Consider the following 17,720-nt stretch of genomic DNA (forward strand, 5'->3'; position numbering starts at 1 on the left):
GTAAATGAGAGCATCTGTGAGAGCGTAACATCCCTGTTGTACTTTAAAAATGCTATGTAGGCTTTACTCGTAGATTTTATTTGAAGTAAAATTTGTGTGATGTGTGAATCAGCTGTTTTGGTTTGAATTTAAATTTTTGTATTGTTTATTTGCACGGCACTGGTGTTTTCACCAGACTTTACACAAAGCTGTTCCATGAAAGTCTGTGTAAAGCGCATAATTAGACACATTATTTGTGTTACGCTCTCAGTTTGTACTTTACTTGTGTTTTACTTGAATTTTACTACGAGTAACTCGTGGTGCAGTCCTATTATCTTTGTCACATATACTCTACTAAGTTCCCAGACTTCGCTAATGGCTAGGGCTCAGTAAGTTTTAACAAAAGATAATTTTTTTACATAAAATATAATATACGTATAAACATATAAAATTAGTTCTTATACAATGTTAAACATTTTTAATGGAAGCATATGAGAAGCAAGATAATATTAGCTAACAAATAACAAAAAACTGAACAATAAAAAAATCACAAAACAATTTTCATTTGTATCAAAATCAATTAAATATGTAAAACGAATGAAATTTTGAAATAAATCATTTTCAATTCGACATAACCAACAAACTTAAAAATATGCTCGCCTTATTTTACAAATTTTAAAAATTAAATGGCAATACAAAATATGAGTAAATTATTATTATTATTTAAAATATATTTGGTAAATTTAACTAAGAATAACCACTAAAATTTAGAAATGAGTGATTATTACAGTTTATATCTGAAAAGTATGTTTTTATGGGTTAAACAATTTCTTTATTTAAATAAAACTAACGCAGATTAGTATAAAAATATTATTTATTATTTATATATCTATTTTTCGAAAACTTTTTTTTATAAAATTAAATAATTTTTAATGAGATCATGTCCTATAGCGCATAATTTCACGCGAGGCATATAACAATTCCGCTTGGTTTCTGGCTTCCATTATCATTAAATTAATGTGCACCTAAAGACCAAAGAGTAAGAAATATAATTTATACATATTTCATATAAGACAAACCATTGTATTTTATAAATAGACACATATATTTGTCATTTTCATTTTATAATATACAAATAAATGAAAAAAATATATATTGCATTTTTTATATACCTTTTCACTATCTTGCAATTCCACAAGTATACTGTCATAATCTTTTGTAGTTATCCTTTCGGGAAAGCAACAAGCTGTTTTTATAAACATTTTTAAAGGCCGATCTAGAAGCTGTAAAAAAAATAAAAAAATTTATAATTGAATCTTATATTAAAAATATAAAATTTATTTATATGTATAATATTATTTCTATATATACTGCTCCTCACTTGTTATTGTTTTGTGAACAAGACGAAATTTCAGTCTCCGTACACTTTTAGAAAACCTTTGATACTATATATTTTTTGAAACTAAAACAATGGTCTCTATAAAGCCACCTATTTGTCTAACCTTTTATACACTTTTACATAAAAAGTAGTAAACTATTTTCACATCATAAGCAACAGTTTGACTACACATAATGTATTTTGAAAGATTGCCTAAATAGATCTCAACTGTCACATTTTCTTTTTCTCTTGTCGATAGCACCTATATCTAAGACTGCGTGTGTGTACCTTCCTGAGTTATGGTAACAAAAACATTATTGATTGTGTCGAAAAATACAAGAACTGTAACAATGACATGCTTTCATTTTATTAAACTTAGTATGTATTAGTATCGAATTATTAGATAGGATTGAGAATAAAATCAAAAATTCAAAATTTTGGAAACTACTCTATAACGACATCAACTTAATATTTAACTGTAATTGTATTTATGTAATTTCCTCTATATTAATAAATTAAGTAATGATTACTCACTTGATTCACTTCGCCATAGTCGTAATCATCATGTCGAATTCCGAATATGCACTGTATGTAATTCCATATGGCTCGCCGAAATTTTGATGTGTCTACATTTTTAATGCCAGCCATAGTGAAGTATGTTAAATTATACGCGGCACGAAATTTTTGGTCTAAAAGTGTGCCAACATCACCATATAAACTAAATATTGATAAACTTCCAAATTAAGAATATCGGAATATGTTAAGAAAACTTACTCATTTACAAGTGAATAGCCATGATCGTCCCATGAGTAATCTTGTATACGAAAAGTATTTGGAATATTTTCAGCACCTCTTCGAGCAAAGTCTTGATAGGTAAATGTCGGATCTTTTATATAATGGGATATATTTTGTGGCACTTCGACAGCAGTTTCCGGTGCAGCAGCTGGTAGTTCAGCAGTCTGCATTTCAACGTTCTTAAAACGATTACTTAATTCTGCTTCGCTACATTCGTCCTGTTTTTCGGAAAGCACTTTCATACGCTCCATTATCGCCTCAACAACACTTTGCACAGGGGCCAAGGAGAATTGAAGTGGTAGCGGTGTCGTAGCTTTTAGGCACACACCAATTACGTTCACAATATTTCCGCTCGCTGAATTATTGTGAATTTCATAACTGCTGTGATCATCAAGATTTTTATTATTCAAAGTAATTTCACTTAAAACAGCTTTTTGTTGTTGCTGCTGTTGCATTTGTAACTGTTGCATTTGTAAATGTTGTTGCTGCATATCTGGTATTTGGTTTAATGTAGGAAAAGGCAATATAGCAGGTGATGACTTCAATTTGGGACTAGAAAGGCCGTCTAGCTTTTGTGTTAAGCCGCAAGAAAATACAAAGGATGATAATGAATGAAAATGTGAGAGTAACACCATAGCATGAACGACCTCTGACAATGACCAACTATTTTTACCCTTTGTCAAACGCTGCAAAAATTATGTAGACATTATTTGAGATTTTCATCTAATTAAATATTTAACACTTACTTCTATTAGCTCCTTGCGCAACAGCCATGGTCTATGTGCTAATATTTTATTTATCTCGTAGATAGCATATAATTTCGATGGAATACAATCCAATCCATTCAACCATTCAGGTTGACCTCCTTGGTTAAGGAACTCCTTTTCATACATTTTGACTAAATATACGCATTGGTGACGTGCGGCCGCCTTATGAAAAAAAAAAATATTTGTATAATCTCTCTCGTGGAACTATAATTTATTACGCTTCACAATTTCAAACTATAAGTTGGAAATCACAAAGAAAGAGATGTAAGAAAGAAATATAGATCTTAGAAGCATATTTTTATGTGCCATATGAATTTATAACTAATGAGAACTATGTACTAGAAAATTTCTCCAAATGCTGGATTGACTTCCTAGAATATTAATGAATACACAACAAAAAAATTTTAATCACGTAAATAGGAAACCCAAATGCATCCAAAAAATCATTTCTTTACGAACCGATGCACGTACACTATATACTTAATGCAATTATATTTTCTCAACGAAAAATAAACAATAAAAAAAATATAAAAATATAAAAAAATATAAAATATGTATAGAAAATAAATAACAAAAAATAATTACGTACAAATTTCTTTCTAGTTATTTAAAGAGAAACAAAATTTACATGGACGCTTCAAGTCTTCGAAACAAGTAGTCAAAATGTCTTCGAAGACATTTGGCTAATTTGTTCGAAAATATCTTCGAAGACCGTCATACATTTGCATCGATCGGTTTGCAGGCATGCGTCCATGTCTTCGAGACGTCTTCGATGAAGGATCGATCCGTTCCCTACTGGGTTTTTGAATAGCTGCAAAAGATATTCACTACTGCTACAAATAATGATGCGTTAAGAAGTTATCTGTATTGATTTGTCCGTATAGTTCTGCCTACTATTTAAGAAATTTTAGGATTTTCAAAATGGTTTACAATAAAAACGTATTTACAATTATAAAATTTTCTGGGAAAATAATTTTGTAAATTAATTCGTTGAAACTAACGTATGTTGTTGTTGACGCCATTAGCCATTGGCTGCACATCTCTGGTGTATATCTTCTTGAAATTAGAAATAATTTATTGGTTTATAGGTTGAAGAAATGGAGTAGTGTGTGTTAGGAAACAAGAACTTAAATGAATTTAAACTCTTCAATGATTTCATATTGACGATGAGAAGGAGAGTTGTGCATAAGAAGCAAGACACAAAATGGTAAATCTATCTCAATCAAATATAAATAAATAACTTTATTATTCAGCAAAAAGGTCACGAGTCACTCAAGCTTTACTGTTGGATCTCCATATGCCCTTTAGCTTGTTTTTTAACTTTTAGGAATGTGAATTCTATGAATGATAGACGGGAAGAAATTGTTTTATTTTGAAATCGTCGGTTTCATACGTGGAAAAACTGGAATAGGGCAGTCTTCCGCTGGTTTGTTTGAATATATTTTTCCAACAAAAGCCCGTGTCGTCATTATACAAGCTTTTTGAAATCTCCCAAGAAAGTCTTTGCTGCTTCAGCGTTTGAGTTTGTTGCTTCACTAAACCTCACAACGCTATGGACGCCAGTAAGATAAAAGGAAAAATACGACATAAACAAGCGAAATTTTAGCTTTTTATGGTTTCTTATTCTACCTCAATAACTCTAGAAACAGATTCATACTCTTAAGTCATTATATACATTTGCATATGGGAAATGTTCTCCACTTTGATTAACCTATTATCAATAAAATGTGGGTACACATATCAGCTCAAAATGATCAGTATGAGAGCGGTTGCGAAACAAAAAAAAAACATGATTATTGGATGTCCCCTAAGCAAATTCTTTCAAAACGAACAAGATCGAGCGCTTTTATGAAGCATATAATACTTGGATCTTATTTAATATATTAAAACTTTTTGCCAAATCCAATGTAATCATATTTTTGAAAGTTTTTTTGAATTGCTTATTGTCAACTGAATTCATTTATTTCTAAAAATTTTTGCCTGGTTAAGCAAAAGCTCGATTAGCGAAGTTTTATTTAAGAACGGGAAGCCTAGTATACTGACAACCAGACATAGAAATGATCAAATATCATTAAGTCTTGCTGCAGACTTGAACCAGGCAAAAGTACATACGCAATATATAAAAAAAAGAGTTTTTTAAGTTGCATGAGAACTTAAAATCATAATACAAGATACAAATATTATTGCAATGAAATTTTTTTCAAGACATAAGCCAAAGACTCAACATAGCCCCATAACAACTAATCGAGAGGCGTTAAATTGCACGAATGAGAGGGCCAGCTAACAGGACCATTTCTGGAAATAAAGTTGTTACCAAATTAATTTCGCAATAAATCGATTGTTAAGCGCGTTGTATGGCAAGTTGCACCGTCTTGCGTCTTGTTAGGATCAAATGTCGTCGATGTTTAACTGTTTCTTTTTTGAAAACAAAAATTCAGTCAGCCTAACTCGAAAGCGCCCATTCAATGTAATGGCAGCTCCTTCTTGATTTCGAAAGAATGAAGAATAAGGATCAATGATGCCGCCAACATGTAAATCGCACGAAACAGTCAATTTTAATGGATGTATTGGTAATTCATTAACGGCTACAAAATTATCTCCGGCTCAATATACGGCAATTTTGCTTTTTGACGTAGCCATTTACCAAAAATGACTTTCATCACTAAACAGCATTCGACGAAATGCTCAAAATTTCCACAATTTGGAATCGTTGTTCTACCGTTGAGTTTTTCATGATCAACCTTACGGAACAGAAATGTCAACACAGTTTGATATTCTCAGCTCTCAAACCATAGTTATCAAAATCGATAGTTCTTATGCAGCTAAAAAAACGCCCATTAGTAATGAGTTAATAAGTAAATATTCCTTCAATATGAGCTTTGTATATCATTGAACATTACAACTTTATTAGGCTGTGGTTCCATTGAATGCGAATTTTGTCTTGTGTGTTCGTACGAACAAATCAAATGTATGTAATCATATGTGAGTGGCTACAATTGCTGAGAACTATTCGCGCGACGTCTTGTCTTTCTTATGCGATTTGATTTGATTTGAAATTAATAAATAACCTGATAACCAATTTTCCGTTAAATATATATCATCTTCACTATACATTTTGTTTCCAAAACAAACAAAACAGAATTGTCAATTCGCAAGCAATTTAACCGCAACATGTGATTTGTTCGCATGAGAAAACATATGTATGAACACGCAAGACAAAATTCGCATGCAATGTAACCGCAGCCTTACAAAGTTGTAATAACTGACAAATATTATAAGGCCTGATATACAACTAAGAAATGGTTAAAAAAGTTTTAATATTTTTAGACTAATATAATATTTTTTGTACACAGTGTATGCTTTATTTGGATTAAATCTAAAATAATCAACATCCAGATGCGTATTCCCGTTTTCCACGCTTTATTCTACGATCTTACCATCATGCACGCATTGTGAATGTGTGGACATTTGCCGCAAGTGCGCACTGGGTCTAAATTAATTTGGTTTCTTAAGCTAATAAAAAATATATATATGGTTCATATTGTCTCGGTAGTATTTTTATAAGGATTGTAAATTCAATACATTTGCCCTTTCACACTGTGCACATGTAATATTTTAAAGCAGGGCTGTCCAAATCACGGCCTGCGGACTATATGCGGCCCGCGGATAATGGTTGTGCGGCCCGCGACATGTTTTTAATCTACTACATTTACCTAAATTTTCTTTTGGTGGACTGGTAAAACTACATTACTTTATTTTTATTATACACCAAATAAATTAATTTAAATTGATGAATTAATAAAAATAAATTTGACATTATAACCGTATTTTTATTTTCGCCGAAAGTAACTATGGACGTATGTATTTGTTTCTGCGGTACTCCAATCTGTACAGTGATTTGTATTGGCCCGCGAACGTATCTGGTCAGAACAGCCCTGTTCTAAAGTATTAAACATTTCATTACTTCTAAGCACATTCTGTTCCAATATATTTTATATTTTAGTAAAAATCGTTTTCTATTAAAGCGTGATTATATGAAATATGTTTTGAATTTTCAAACGCATAAATTTAATGGTTTAAAATGAAATATCGGTCAGACGGGAAGTAATTTTCTTACAAATAATTATTTTTTATTGCACTTTTAACAATCTTAAGACCTTAGAGACGCAATTAAAACAAAACGTAATGAAAACAGAAATGCAAAATTTCGAGATGCAGTTTTCTTATTAACTTTAAGGCTGTTCTCGATGCAACGCCTTTAAATTAATAGATTTTTATATAGATTTTTTATTTGCCAATGACGCATCAAAATGTAAACAAATTTTAATAGGCTTTTAATATAATTAATAAACAAAACAAAGTTCTGCAGCAAAATAAACAAAATAAAAATATTTGCAAATTAAAAATAATTGTTTTTATTATTTTTAGCGTATGCGCGTAGGTGTTGATTACTATATTTCTATGTCGCTTAAACGAAATAAATTTAGTTTAATGTATTTTACGCCACGCCACACCACAGCAACACTTATTATAAAGGGTGTTTTTTAAATAAATGTCAATTTCAATATCAACAACAGGCGAATTATCGTTGGAAAGTGATGACACAATAACGTTTACATTTTATACTAAATCTAAGCGTTACCGTTTATTACAATAAATAGCATTTATTTCAATATAAAGCGTGTTAAATGTATTTTGAGTTTTTTTTTTTGTAGCAAAATTATAACACTATATACAGTCAAACTTCCATAATTCGAACTCCTATAATTCGAATTTTCTATAACTCGAATTTTCTATAACTCGAATTTTCTATTACTCGAACTAAAAAAAAATGCAACAGGGTTTTAGAGAGCAAATTACATACAATTCTGCTTCCATAACTCGAACTTCTATAACTCGAATTTCTCTATAACTCTAATAAAAATATTGTCACGTGCCAATAGGAATGGGGGAAAGTGCATTCTATAAGTGTTAGGGGAAGTCCCTTTTTCCAAACCAAATCTTTAATTGTTTCCTTATTCTGTTGCTTCTTTGCACAAATGTCATTCGTTGGCATGCATAGAACTGACATATGTTCTACCGAATATTACCTAAATTGCAACCGCTTGATCCGGTAGTAATTCAAAATTTACAGTGTAACTAACACACATAACAGAATCGTAAAGGAATCGCTAAAGCGTATAGAAGCAAACAAGAAGCAGGATATTACACCTATGGATTGCATAAATCAAATAACAAAAGCTTGATACATTTATGTAAGTAGTCAAACGATAGCGCACTGCTTTAAAAAAGCTGGATTTGGCCAATTTACTACATGGGACGAACAGAACTACATATTCCTTTAGTTTTCTTGAATAACATTGGTGAAGACCATGAATTGATGTAAAAGTAAAGTAAATATAATAACTTGCAATGATATTCTTAACGATTATATTGAGTTTGACAATAAAATTCAAGCTTTTCTACAGATGACGATATTATTGAGCATTATATGGTAACTCTGAATTAGTGGATCCGATTGAAATTGACCTTCAGCCTTCCAAGAGTGAAGTACAAGATTCATTCAAAATACAACTGATGATCACTATAAGGCTTCGATAGGAAACTATTTTTACTGAAAATAAGAACAGTTAATATCCCAAACCCTAATTTCTCAATATTTTACTTCAGTATAACTTCTGTGCTGTATTTGATTTCAATACGAGTTATCTTAAAAATATCTTAAAAAGTATTTCTAGTTTCTTTCAAAAATAAAAAAAAAAAAATTCTCTAACTCGAAGTCCCAATAAATCAACCCTTTTCTTTGAAAATGGTACTTCGAGTTATGGAAGTTTGACCGTATTTGATTATAATTAAAATACAGAGTGGCATTTGATTATTGAATTAAACGGATTTAATGAGATAATTCAGGCGCTCTATTTGATTCGTTTGAGATCTGCATTTTTTTATAAAATAAAATTAAGAAAATGATAAAATCATAATATCTTGTATCTTGTCTTGTATATTATATTAGAAGAACCAACTTAAACACATATTCTGAAAAATAGTAACATATCTATGAATTCATAACTTGAGCATACATTAGAACATTAATTATAAATAAAACATTGAAAATCGTCAATGTTCGATGTGATATTTTGTAAGTTTAATTAATATATTAATAAACTTTGAACACAATTTATTGTTAAGTCAGAAAGGTGGGAAAGCTTTATTTCACCTTTTGCATAAAAAGTATTAAATACTAGTACCATATATACTCGTCTTTCATAGTCAAAATTCAGTTTTGATCTATCAATTAATTCGTTGCTAACAAGAATATAGAAGTCGTCATAATGCTTTTAATAATGAATTAATTTCTTTGTAAAGAATGAAGCTAAAATCTGTATCATCACTAGAAATCACCTCAAAAATACAATATTTGGTATTTAAGCAAATCATAACAGCTTAATACTTACAATTATAGCCAAATAGTATCTGTACTCATATGGCAATGGTCCATCACGGTTCATAATAAAATCTTGAGTTCGTAGAAAATGATCGAGAAATTTTGGATGATAACCTATCACCTGTGTGACTTGATCTAATTCAAGATCGTCCATGTTGTATTCACGTAATGTACCCTGAAATTGAATAAAGAAACTTATTAGAAATAATTGGATTAAAGTAACATCCATAAATTAATTACAATTACAATAAATCAATAATTTACTTCAATACATCGGAGGTATATAAAATAAGTAACGATAGAATAAATTCCTAGTTGTCAAGTCAATGTAAAAATAAAAAATATTATTCTTACAAGTTATAGACTATCAGGTTTAATCTTTATCAGGTATACTATAATAGAACACATTTTATATGTAGTTATCAAACAAAACGTGTTGCAAAAAAAAAAAACATGGCTAGAACAGCAAAGAAACAATTAGATGATAAGCGGTCATAAATTTTATAAGCACCTCAAAGGATTGTTTTTGCTTATCTGGGTTTCTTATTTTATCAAAATTTATATATCGTTTTGCATTTTGTTGTTAAGCTGAAATATACAGATGACCTAATACTGATAATCAACACAATGAGTTAGATATAGAATACAGTATTCGTAAATAGAAGAAATTAAATATAAGCCACACAATCTCAATTTTATACATATTCTAATATCTAATGTTTATAGTACTCATTTTAGTTATCATCTCTACAGCCATGTTGCTTACATTATTTTTTGAAAGCTATGCTCTTACACGAAGTGCAAGTAGCTATTCGATATAAGAGTATCAAACATAATACATGATAAATAACATGATCCTTCCTTATCAGTTCAGCTATTTCAATACTCTAATCAGACTACTTCACATAATTAAAGTAAATGCTAATTTGTATGTCCGCAAACACGAAGTCTATTATTCCATTTGCGGGTCGCTCGAACTGTTGGGCTTATGTTATGTCAAGTATCTTTAAAAATTCTAAATACTTAGACACATATGTGTTTGTATAACTTATTTGAGTATGGTTCTAATGAACTGTGCTCGCATTTGCTCTGATAATATTTTTATTAATACATATAATTATTTATTTTTTTATTTTTTAGATTTTTAATTCTTGTTTATTTATTTAAATGCTGCAAAAAATATCAAAGATTTTCGCGCTAAACTAGGGCAAAGTAGTTTAGCGTTCATTGACCTTTTAGTTTCTTGATTGCTACTACTCTTAATGGAAATAAATTACACTATATTTGTTATTGCTTATCATAAAATATTTAATCAAAACTTAAAAGAAACATTAAAAGAAAATTTTATTTTGAACACTTTGTTATGTACATATATACAAAAATGCAGTTGGAACCCAACGATAAGTTTTGAAATAATTTTTTTGAAATGATGGTCTTAAATTTGAAATGATAGATAATAGATTTGATTTCTCTCCATTTGTATCTATGAGTGTGTAATTAAATAAAAATATAAATATTTATTTAAAATGAAGATTAGTGTATTTGTTTATTCAAAACTTTTGTCCGACGAGATAAAATTTGAAAAAATTTCATTAAAAGTCCTGCATTAATAAAAACTTAATACTGGGATACTGGGGTTTTTACCAAGCAGCGTGCGGAATTTTCAATGCCATGGGACACGATGAATCCTAAGTTCAGTTTGACTAAGCCTTTAAAAACTGAACAAAGCAACAAAAGAAGATGGGAGGGCATTAATCAAACCTATCAACTCGCTGAGGTAGGTGCCGGAACGGGCATAGTCGGACCAGGGAAAAAGAATTGGGAAGCGCTGGAAAAAAATACTACGTCTTCCAATTTTAAAGTGCGTATTCATCAATATTGAACGGAATTACCAAGGTAAAAATATCGCAATACTGACAGACAGCCAAGCGGCGATTAAACTCGCATCCGGTGACCTGAAAACTAGTGCTAGACTGCTTTGATAAGCTAAATCTGCTTGGCGATTCAAATCACGTGTCGATTCTTTGGACAACGGGATATACGAATACGCGGACAAACTTACCAGGAAAGGAACAGCCACACCGATGATGGGGCCGGAACCTTTTTGTGGACTAGGACATAGTACGCTCCTTTTTTTCATAAAAATAAAGGAGAACCAGAATAAAAAGGATTACTGGGATAATATACCAGGATTAAAACAATCCAAATCATTTCTTGGTACCTATAACAATAAGAGATACCAATATTGTATGAACCTATCAAAAGAAAAACTTAGAATCATCAGAGAAATTATAACAGGGCACTGTAAACTGAAATACTACCATACAAGACTGAGTAAATATACAGATGCAAACTATAGATTCTGTGAAGAGAATGAGAAGTCGGTACAAGTGCTATTAGAATGCCTATCGCTTATGCACATACAGAATAGACTGCTGGGAATGTATATTCTTACGGAAGAAGCAACAAAACTCTGTAAATTAGGTTCTATACTACTTTTAATTGACGCAACAGGGCTTACAGACCTACTCTAAACCCAGAAGGTTGCACAATAGACCCGACGGTCGCAGTGCCACGTTCCCTAACAATAATATAATAAAATACTGGGAATTGTTGAGAATGCTTAGGAATACTTGAATAAAGCTAATTTAATCATTCGTAAATAGATTCTTGTTTTGGGAGTTGTTAACAAATCCGAGCTGAAAGTGAATAATAGTTATTTGTGTATAAAACAAATACATGAAAACATAATTAATTTTTTATCTCACATATATTTTCTGCAAATGAATTGTGCTTTAATCACATAGCGTTTCCTCCTTGCAATCGTCATTTAAAGCGAGCTAAGAAATGCTTTTATTTGCATTTTTTCTTTTGCAAATGTACATATCTATTTATAAGTACTCATATGTACTAGGGAATTTGTGCAATATGTCTTTCGCAGAAAATAATTTTTTCAAAGTTTTTCCAAATACAAACTAAAGTCTCAAATAATATGCAAAATAATTAAACAAAAATATTTACACTGAAAACTGAAGATACTCTGTTCGAATGCATACACATTTATTTCAGAAAATATGTTACTTAAAAATTTTAAAAATATTTATAAACCTTTTTATGGATACTTTTCTTGGAGGCATCAATAGTGCTTATATAATTGAATCTACACTTTCTTCAAATATTTTACGATCGATAGGTTAGTATATAGGTCAGTCCGAAAATGATTTCATTTACTACAAACAAAAAAATTTGTCAACTGTTTTTTATTTTATTTCCTTTATCGCAAACGAAAAATTCGTCAACTGCTTTTTGTCTACTAATCCGTTTGCGTGAATTATAGTTTAATTGAAAAATCGGTAACCACAAACGAGCACATGGTTTCTTAATAACTTTTTATAACTGATTTAAATTTGTTGATCATTGCCAGGAAACGTATTCATTTCATTCAGTTCAGTTAAAAATCGCTTTCATTTGTTTCAACTACTCCATGAATGAAATTATTTCTCTTACTCATTCCCATTCTACAACTTGTATAAATCCATTCCAATGTTTTTTAAACATTTCTATACTTTTGCTCCGAATGTAACTACTTTATTGGAGTAAAACATCCTTTTTTTATTATAAAGTATGTGATCAGACCCCAATTTGTTAAAAGTGTAGATAATTACGTAGTAATTGATGCAATTACTATGATGCGTCATAGCCACTGTTATGCCACATTCTTTATTGCAAAGTCGGTCTATTTTCTAATTTACTTCCTTAAATGCATCAAAAACTAAATATCTTTATAACATATCATGATCATATTCAATAACGGCACTCATATCCTACCAGGTAACATTCAAACTGGTATGGGGGTGCATTGACAAGCTGAACATACTTGGCTGGAACAATCAGATGCACCTAATATGGATTCCGGAACATGCTTGCATCCAAGGCAATGAAATGGCAGACAAACTTGCAAGAAGAGGTGCGGCTTTATGAATTATAGGCCCAGAACTATTCTGTGGTCTAGGCAAAGGAACTCTATCCATTCTTATAAGAAAAGCTATCCAGACTATCACAATCTAAAATGCTTTTAGGGACTTTAAACCTAAAACGCTACAAAAATTGCATAGCACAATCAAAAAATAATTTAAGAATTATTGTGGGATTATTTACCGGACACTGTAGATTGAATAATCGCCTATCGAAGTTAAGAATTTAATCCTATTCAGACTGCAGATACTGTGAAGAAGAGAGAGAAACTTCATACCATGTACTTGGGAAGTGCCCGACACTGATGCACAAGCGGAAGAAACACGTAGGAGGATATTTCATGAATCATAAGGACTCAAGACTAGAAAAGATAGGCTCCATACTGTCTTTCATTAAAGATATCGGACTTAGAGAAAGACTAAGTGGCACAATAGATTTTTTAAGTCACAGTGCACTATCTCTTCTTTTTCAATAATAATACACCATTTAAATGGTCCGATACATTTAATGAAATAGAATTATTCCTAACTTTACAACTATTCAAATAACTTCATGAAATATATTGATTTTTTGTGGAGTAACCACTGAATTCGGATTTTAAATATCCGTGCACAATGTTATTGGGATCTCTACAGCCACGTTTAAGTTCATCGAACCTTCGATAAATAGATGATTTCAGCAAAGAGAGTGCTAATTATACTTTTCCAAATATTACTAGACTTCCAAGGTATTTTTTTTTCATAAAACCTTTCATAAAACAATATCGAAGTTATTTTTCATCCATTCTTTTGGCAATTCTATAAGTATTATCACTCAAATGCCTGTAACTTTATAATTATTGGTCAGAATATCATAATATGTTAACACTTATCGATTGAATGTTCCAAATTTTGTGTAAGGTAGTACACATTTTGTGTGAGTACCTCAAGAATTAACATACTCAGCTTAAAAATAAGAAAGAACAGGGTATTAGCTCCCATTTGAGCAGAGCACCGCGACCATGATTGATCTTTTGTGCTACAACAGACCCTAACTGAACAAAAGACATTCCGCCTTTCGAATGAAGGCCAAAATGTCGGTTGTTAAGGACCTCCTAATGTCAGAAGGTGCTAGCAATTCCCGACCCAGTGATCTTCTCCTGGCCCAGATCAAAGCTGGGCAGTCACATAGAATGTGGCTGGTTGTCTCCTCTGCCTCGAAGCAGAGTCTACAATCTATCTCTTCGGATAGGCCCATTTTGTTGAGGTGGTAACGTAGCCCATGGTGACCCGTTAGATATCCCACTAGCAACCTCAACTCTGTTCTGCTAAAGGAGGATATCTAACATACTCAGCTTAATGAAATGAAATTATTTTAACAAAATTTAATAATGATAATATTATTTTAATGGAAGACTGCAAGCATTTATCGAAAGCTTTCAAACAGTGACAAAAGGTGTTTAAATAATCGGTATATCTGCGGGATTGAGGGAAGCAATCTGCTTATAAAAGCATACACTTATTTTATGCATATTTTAAATAATAACATAAATTCATGTGAGAAATAAAAAATATTATTGGTATTTACGGCGTCCGAATTTTGGTTCGTAGATTAGCTCTGAGCTTAGATTTGCTCATTAGCACACAATCTCCGAATGTGAGTTGAACAAATTGCTCGAATTTCCATATAAAGCACATCATTTCAATAACTTGTCAAGTTTCATCAGTACTAAATTGAAGAAAACGAATGCGAATGTAAATTAAAAATATTAACAATTCAGGCACAAACACATAATTTGACGGCAGGTCTGTAGCTTCTAATATTTTTTTAAGTCCGAACTAGTATTGAAGCGTGTGTTATTAAGCAATTTTTTGTTTTCTGCTCTTCTGCATACGTCTCATATCTCATGTCTCATATCTCATGTCTGCGTTTGAAGAAATTCATATTTTCTTTACAAACCTCTGAATAGTTCTTCTCAAGTGTTGTTACTTTTGAAGCAAATAACGCAAAAGCTGTTAGCACAAGTACTTAGAGCTACACTAAACACTGAACAAATTAAAATTCCTAAACGAATTCATATGTTTATCGAAATTTGCCTTTAGAAGAACCAACGTCAAAAACTCAATTCTTCTTATTAAGTTCTTCGAGACGATTGATGTGCCATAGACTTGTGTGAAGTACGTGATTTGTAAACAGAGTCTACTGATATTTATTTAACTAATATATGTAAAAGCAAAAAATATACTACACAACATTTATGTATAACCCTAATAATAAGAATATGTATATTATATATAACAACCGCCTGATGGCCAATATATAATAAGCGTTGAAATTTAAAAGGCAAAGATATCTATCCTTCAAATTAAATGGTACATGAGTAAAAATATAGCTAGACTTTTAGCTGTATAAATCACTTATTAAAATAGCCTTGAAATGTGATTTTTATATCCCATATCTGAACATTTATCTCTGTATTTTGGGTTGATATATTTTTATAAACAGCTTTAGAAGCAGTTGCATAGATTTATCATTTAATTATGTTGATTTATTATTTGACTAAAATTTTTAATTAATTTAAAAGTTATTTATTTCTGATTTAATATACTATTTAAATAATAACTAATTACGTTACTTTATTTCTTGAGATATATAAATATTACATCTGCTATACTGGTGTTTAAAGCATTTACCATTATAGGTTGTTCTTATATTTTACAGATCCCTGCTTTGCTTTTAAGGTCTACGAATACATCTCGAATACATCATACGACATACACTGAAAACTCTTCGAAGTGCCATTGTACATCCGCACGAATGACATGCTAAGAGATCTCAGAGTAGACCCGGTCAAAAAATGCATGAGGGTCAGAGCCTTGAAGCTAGTCATAGTCATAGGGATGGTATACAGATCTTAGATAAATCACCAAATAGTCAGCGGAGCTTGTGAGGAATACATAATTAGTCAAAGATAAGGAAGGGACTTTGTAGAAACCCCCTAGCAAAGAAAGAGTAAAAGTACCCAGATGCACTAACTCAGAGAAACCTCAAATAAGACTTCAACTTTTTATAAATCCATTTAAATTCGGCATTTTGACATGTCTTTAAAGTATTGAACCCGTGTATTGTCTTGTTAACACAAAACATTTTTCGTTTTAAGTTTAGTCAATAATGTTGGATCATATTATGGTCAGTTATTATATCCTTCAAAAAACAATATTCAAAATATTCCCAGCTAACAATATAGTATTACTTGTTTCTAAATTGTTTTACTTTTATAATCTACATATTTAACACACATTTCATCAATAATTATGAACATAATGTGTGCAAAAAGTCCACTTTATTTTCGTTCAACTATTCTAATATTAGCAAGGTCTCCGATTTTTAATCGATAATTTGATGTAAATTTTTGATATGCTCTATTACAATGTTTATATTCAGGTACTCATCTGTACATATGATAAGGTATTTTAGACTATTAAAATTTTTCGTTGTTATTATCGAAATTTAAGAGTTTTTCAAAGATAAGCAGTATTTGTTGAAAATCAAATTTATAATATAACAGTTCGTTTTAAAAAAAAACAAAACATGGTGAAAAAACAAACGTTGATGGAAAAAACAAATATCGAAATTAAAATTCCAAGAGCAGAAGATATAATAGACAGAAAAAAAGGTATAGTGCAATACTTTGACTGACAATAAGTACTCAAATGCAATGATTCTTTAATTTTGATTTAACTAATTTGATGAAGTTATCTGATCAGGCAGGTTCGTGTGTGATCTTCATATCCAAACTTCGATTAAACTACATCTAGCAAAAATAATTTTTTGTTTATTTATTGTATATTTATTAATCAGATTGGTTTTGTTTTGACAATTTTCAAAAACTATGTAATGATTTTGTTTTAAACAAAAATAGGTAAAAAACATTATATACTATACAATAAAATCGGTGATCAAACCTATGTGATAATACTTTCAATGTTAAACTGGGTTTGTTAACTGTTTATTGATTTAAGTTAACAAAAATATACATAAAAACCGGAAAACAATAAGCAAAGAGATATGTCAAATCTATAGTACAAAAATAATACATAAGTAAAATATGTAAATATATAAAACTAGCCTAATGAACTTTGTTGACAAAAAACAAACACAAAAAGTTTGATCAACCTACCTACACACCTTAAAAGAAAACCCATAAGCTCAGTATGTATTAATGTCTGAAACGTGTGTAAATTGTTAAAAGAAACAATAAAAAACATAGCTTTGACTTCGCCGAAGGTTAAATACCCTACATAATGTTTTGTTCAACATAAGCTAAACAGAGATATTTGAAGAAAATGCATCCAAAATTAAATGGGATTATATGTTAACAACATGACATTTGTATTTTAAT

The 17,720-nt window shown here is 30.6% G+C and overlaps 1 protein-coding gene across 2 annotated transcripts in view; it reads right to left on the minus strand.

Moving 5' to 3' along the window:
• Positions 1-380: 380 nt before the first annotated feature.
• LOC119677807 (sestrin homolog) overlaps positions 381-17,720 on the minus strand; it is a gene marked incomplete at its 3' end in the record, with an annotated part of 30,681 nt that continues 13,341 nt past the window's right edge. For both annotated transcript variants that reach the window (XM_038089331.1, XM_038089332.1), the window contains 6 exon segments: positions 381-1,004; positions 1,152-1,262; positions 1,892-2,075; positions 2,132-2,838; positions 2,899-3,081; positions 9,375-9,539. In XM_038089331.1, coding sequence (XP_037945259.1) covers positions 918-1,004; positions 1,152-1,262; positions 1,892-2,075; positions 2,132-2,838; positions 2,899-3,081; positions 9,375-9,539 — 1,437 coding nt within the window.

Source organism: Teleopsis dalmanni, chromosome 2, assembly GCF_002237135.1.
Source record: "Teleopsis dalmanni isolate 2A chromosome 2, ASM223713v2, whole genome shotgun sequence".
Lineage (NCBI taxonomy): Eukaryota > Metazoa > Arthropoda > Insecta > Diptera > Diopsidae > Teleopsis > Teleopsis dalmanni.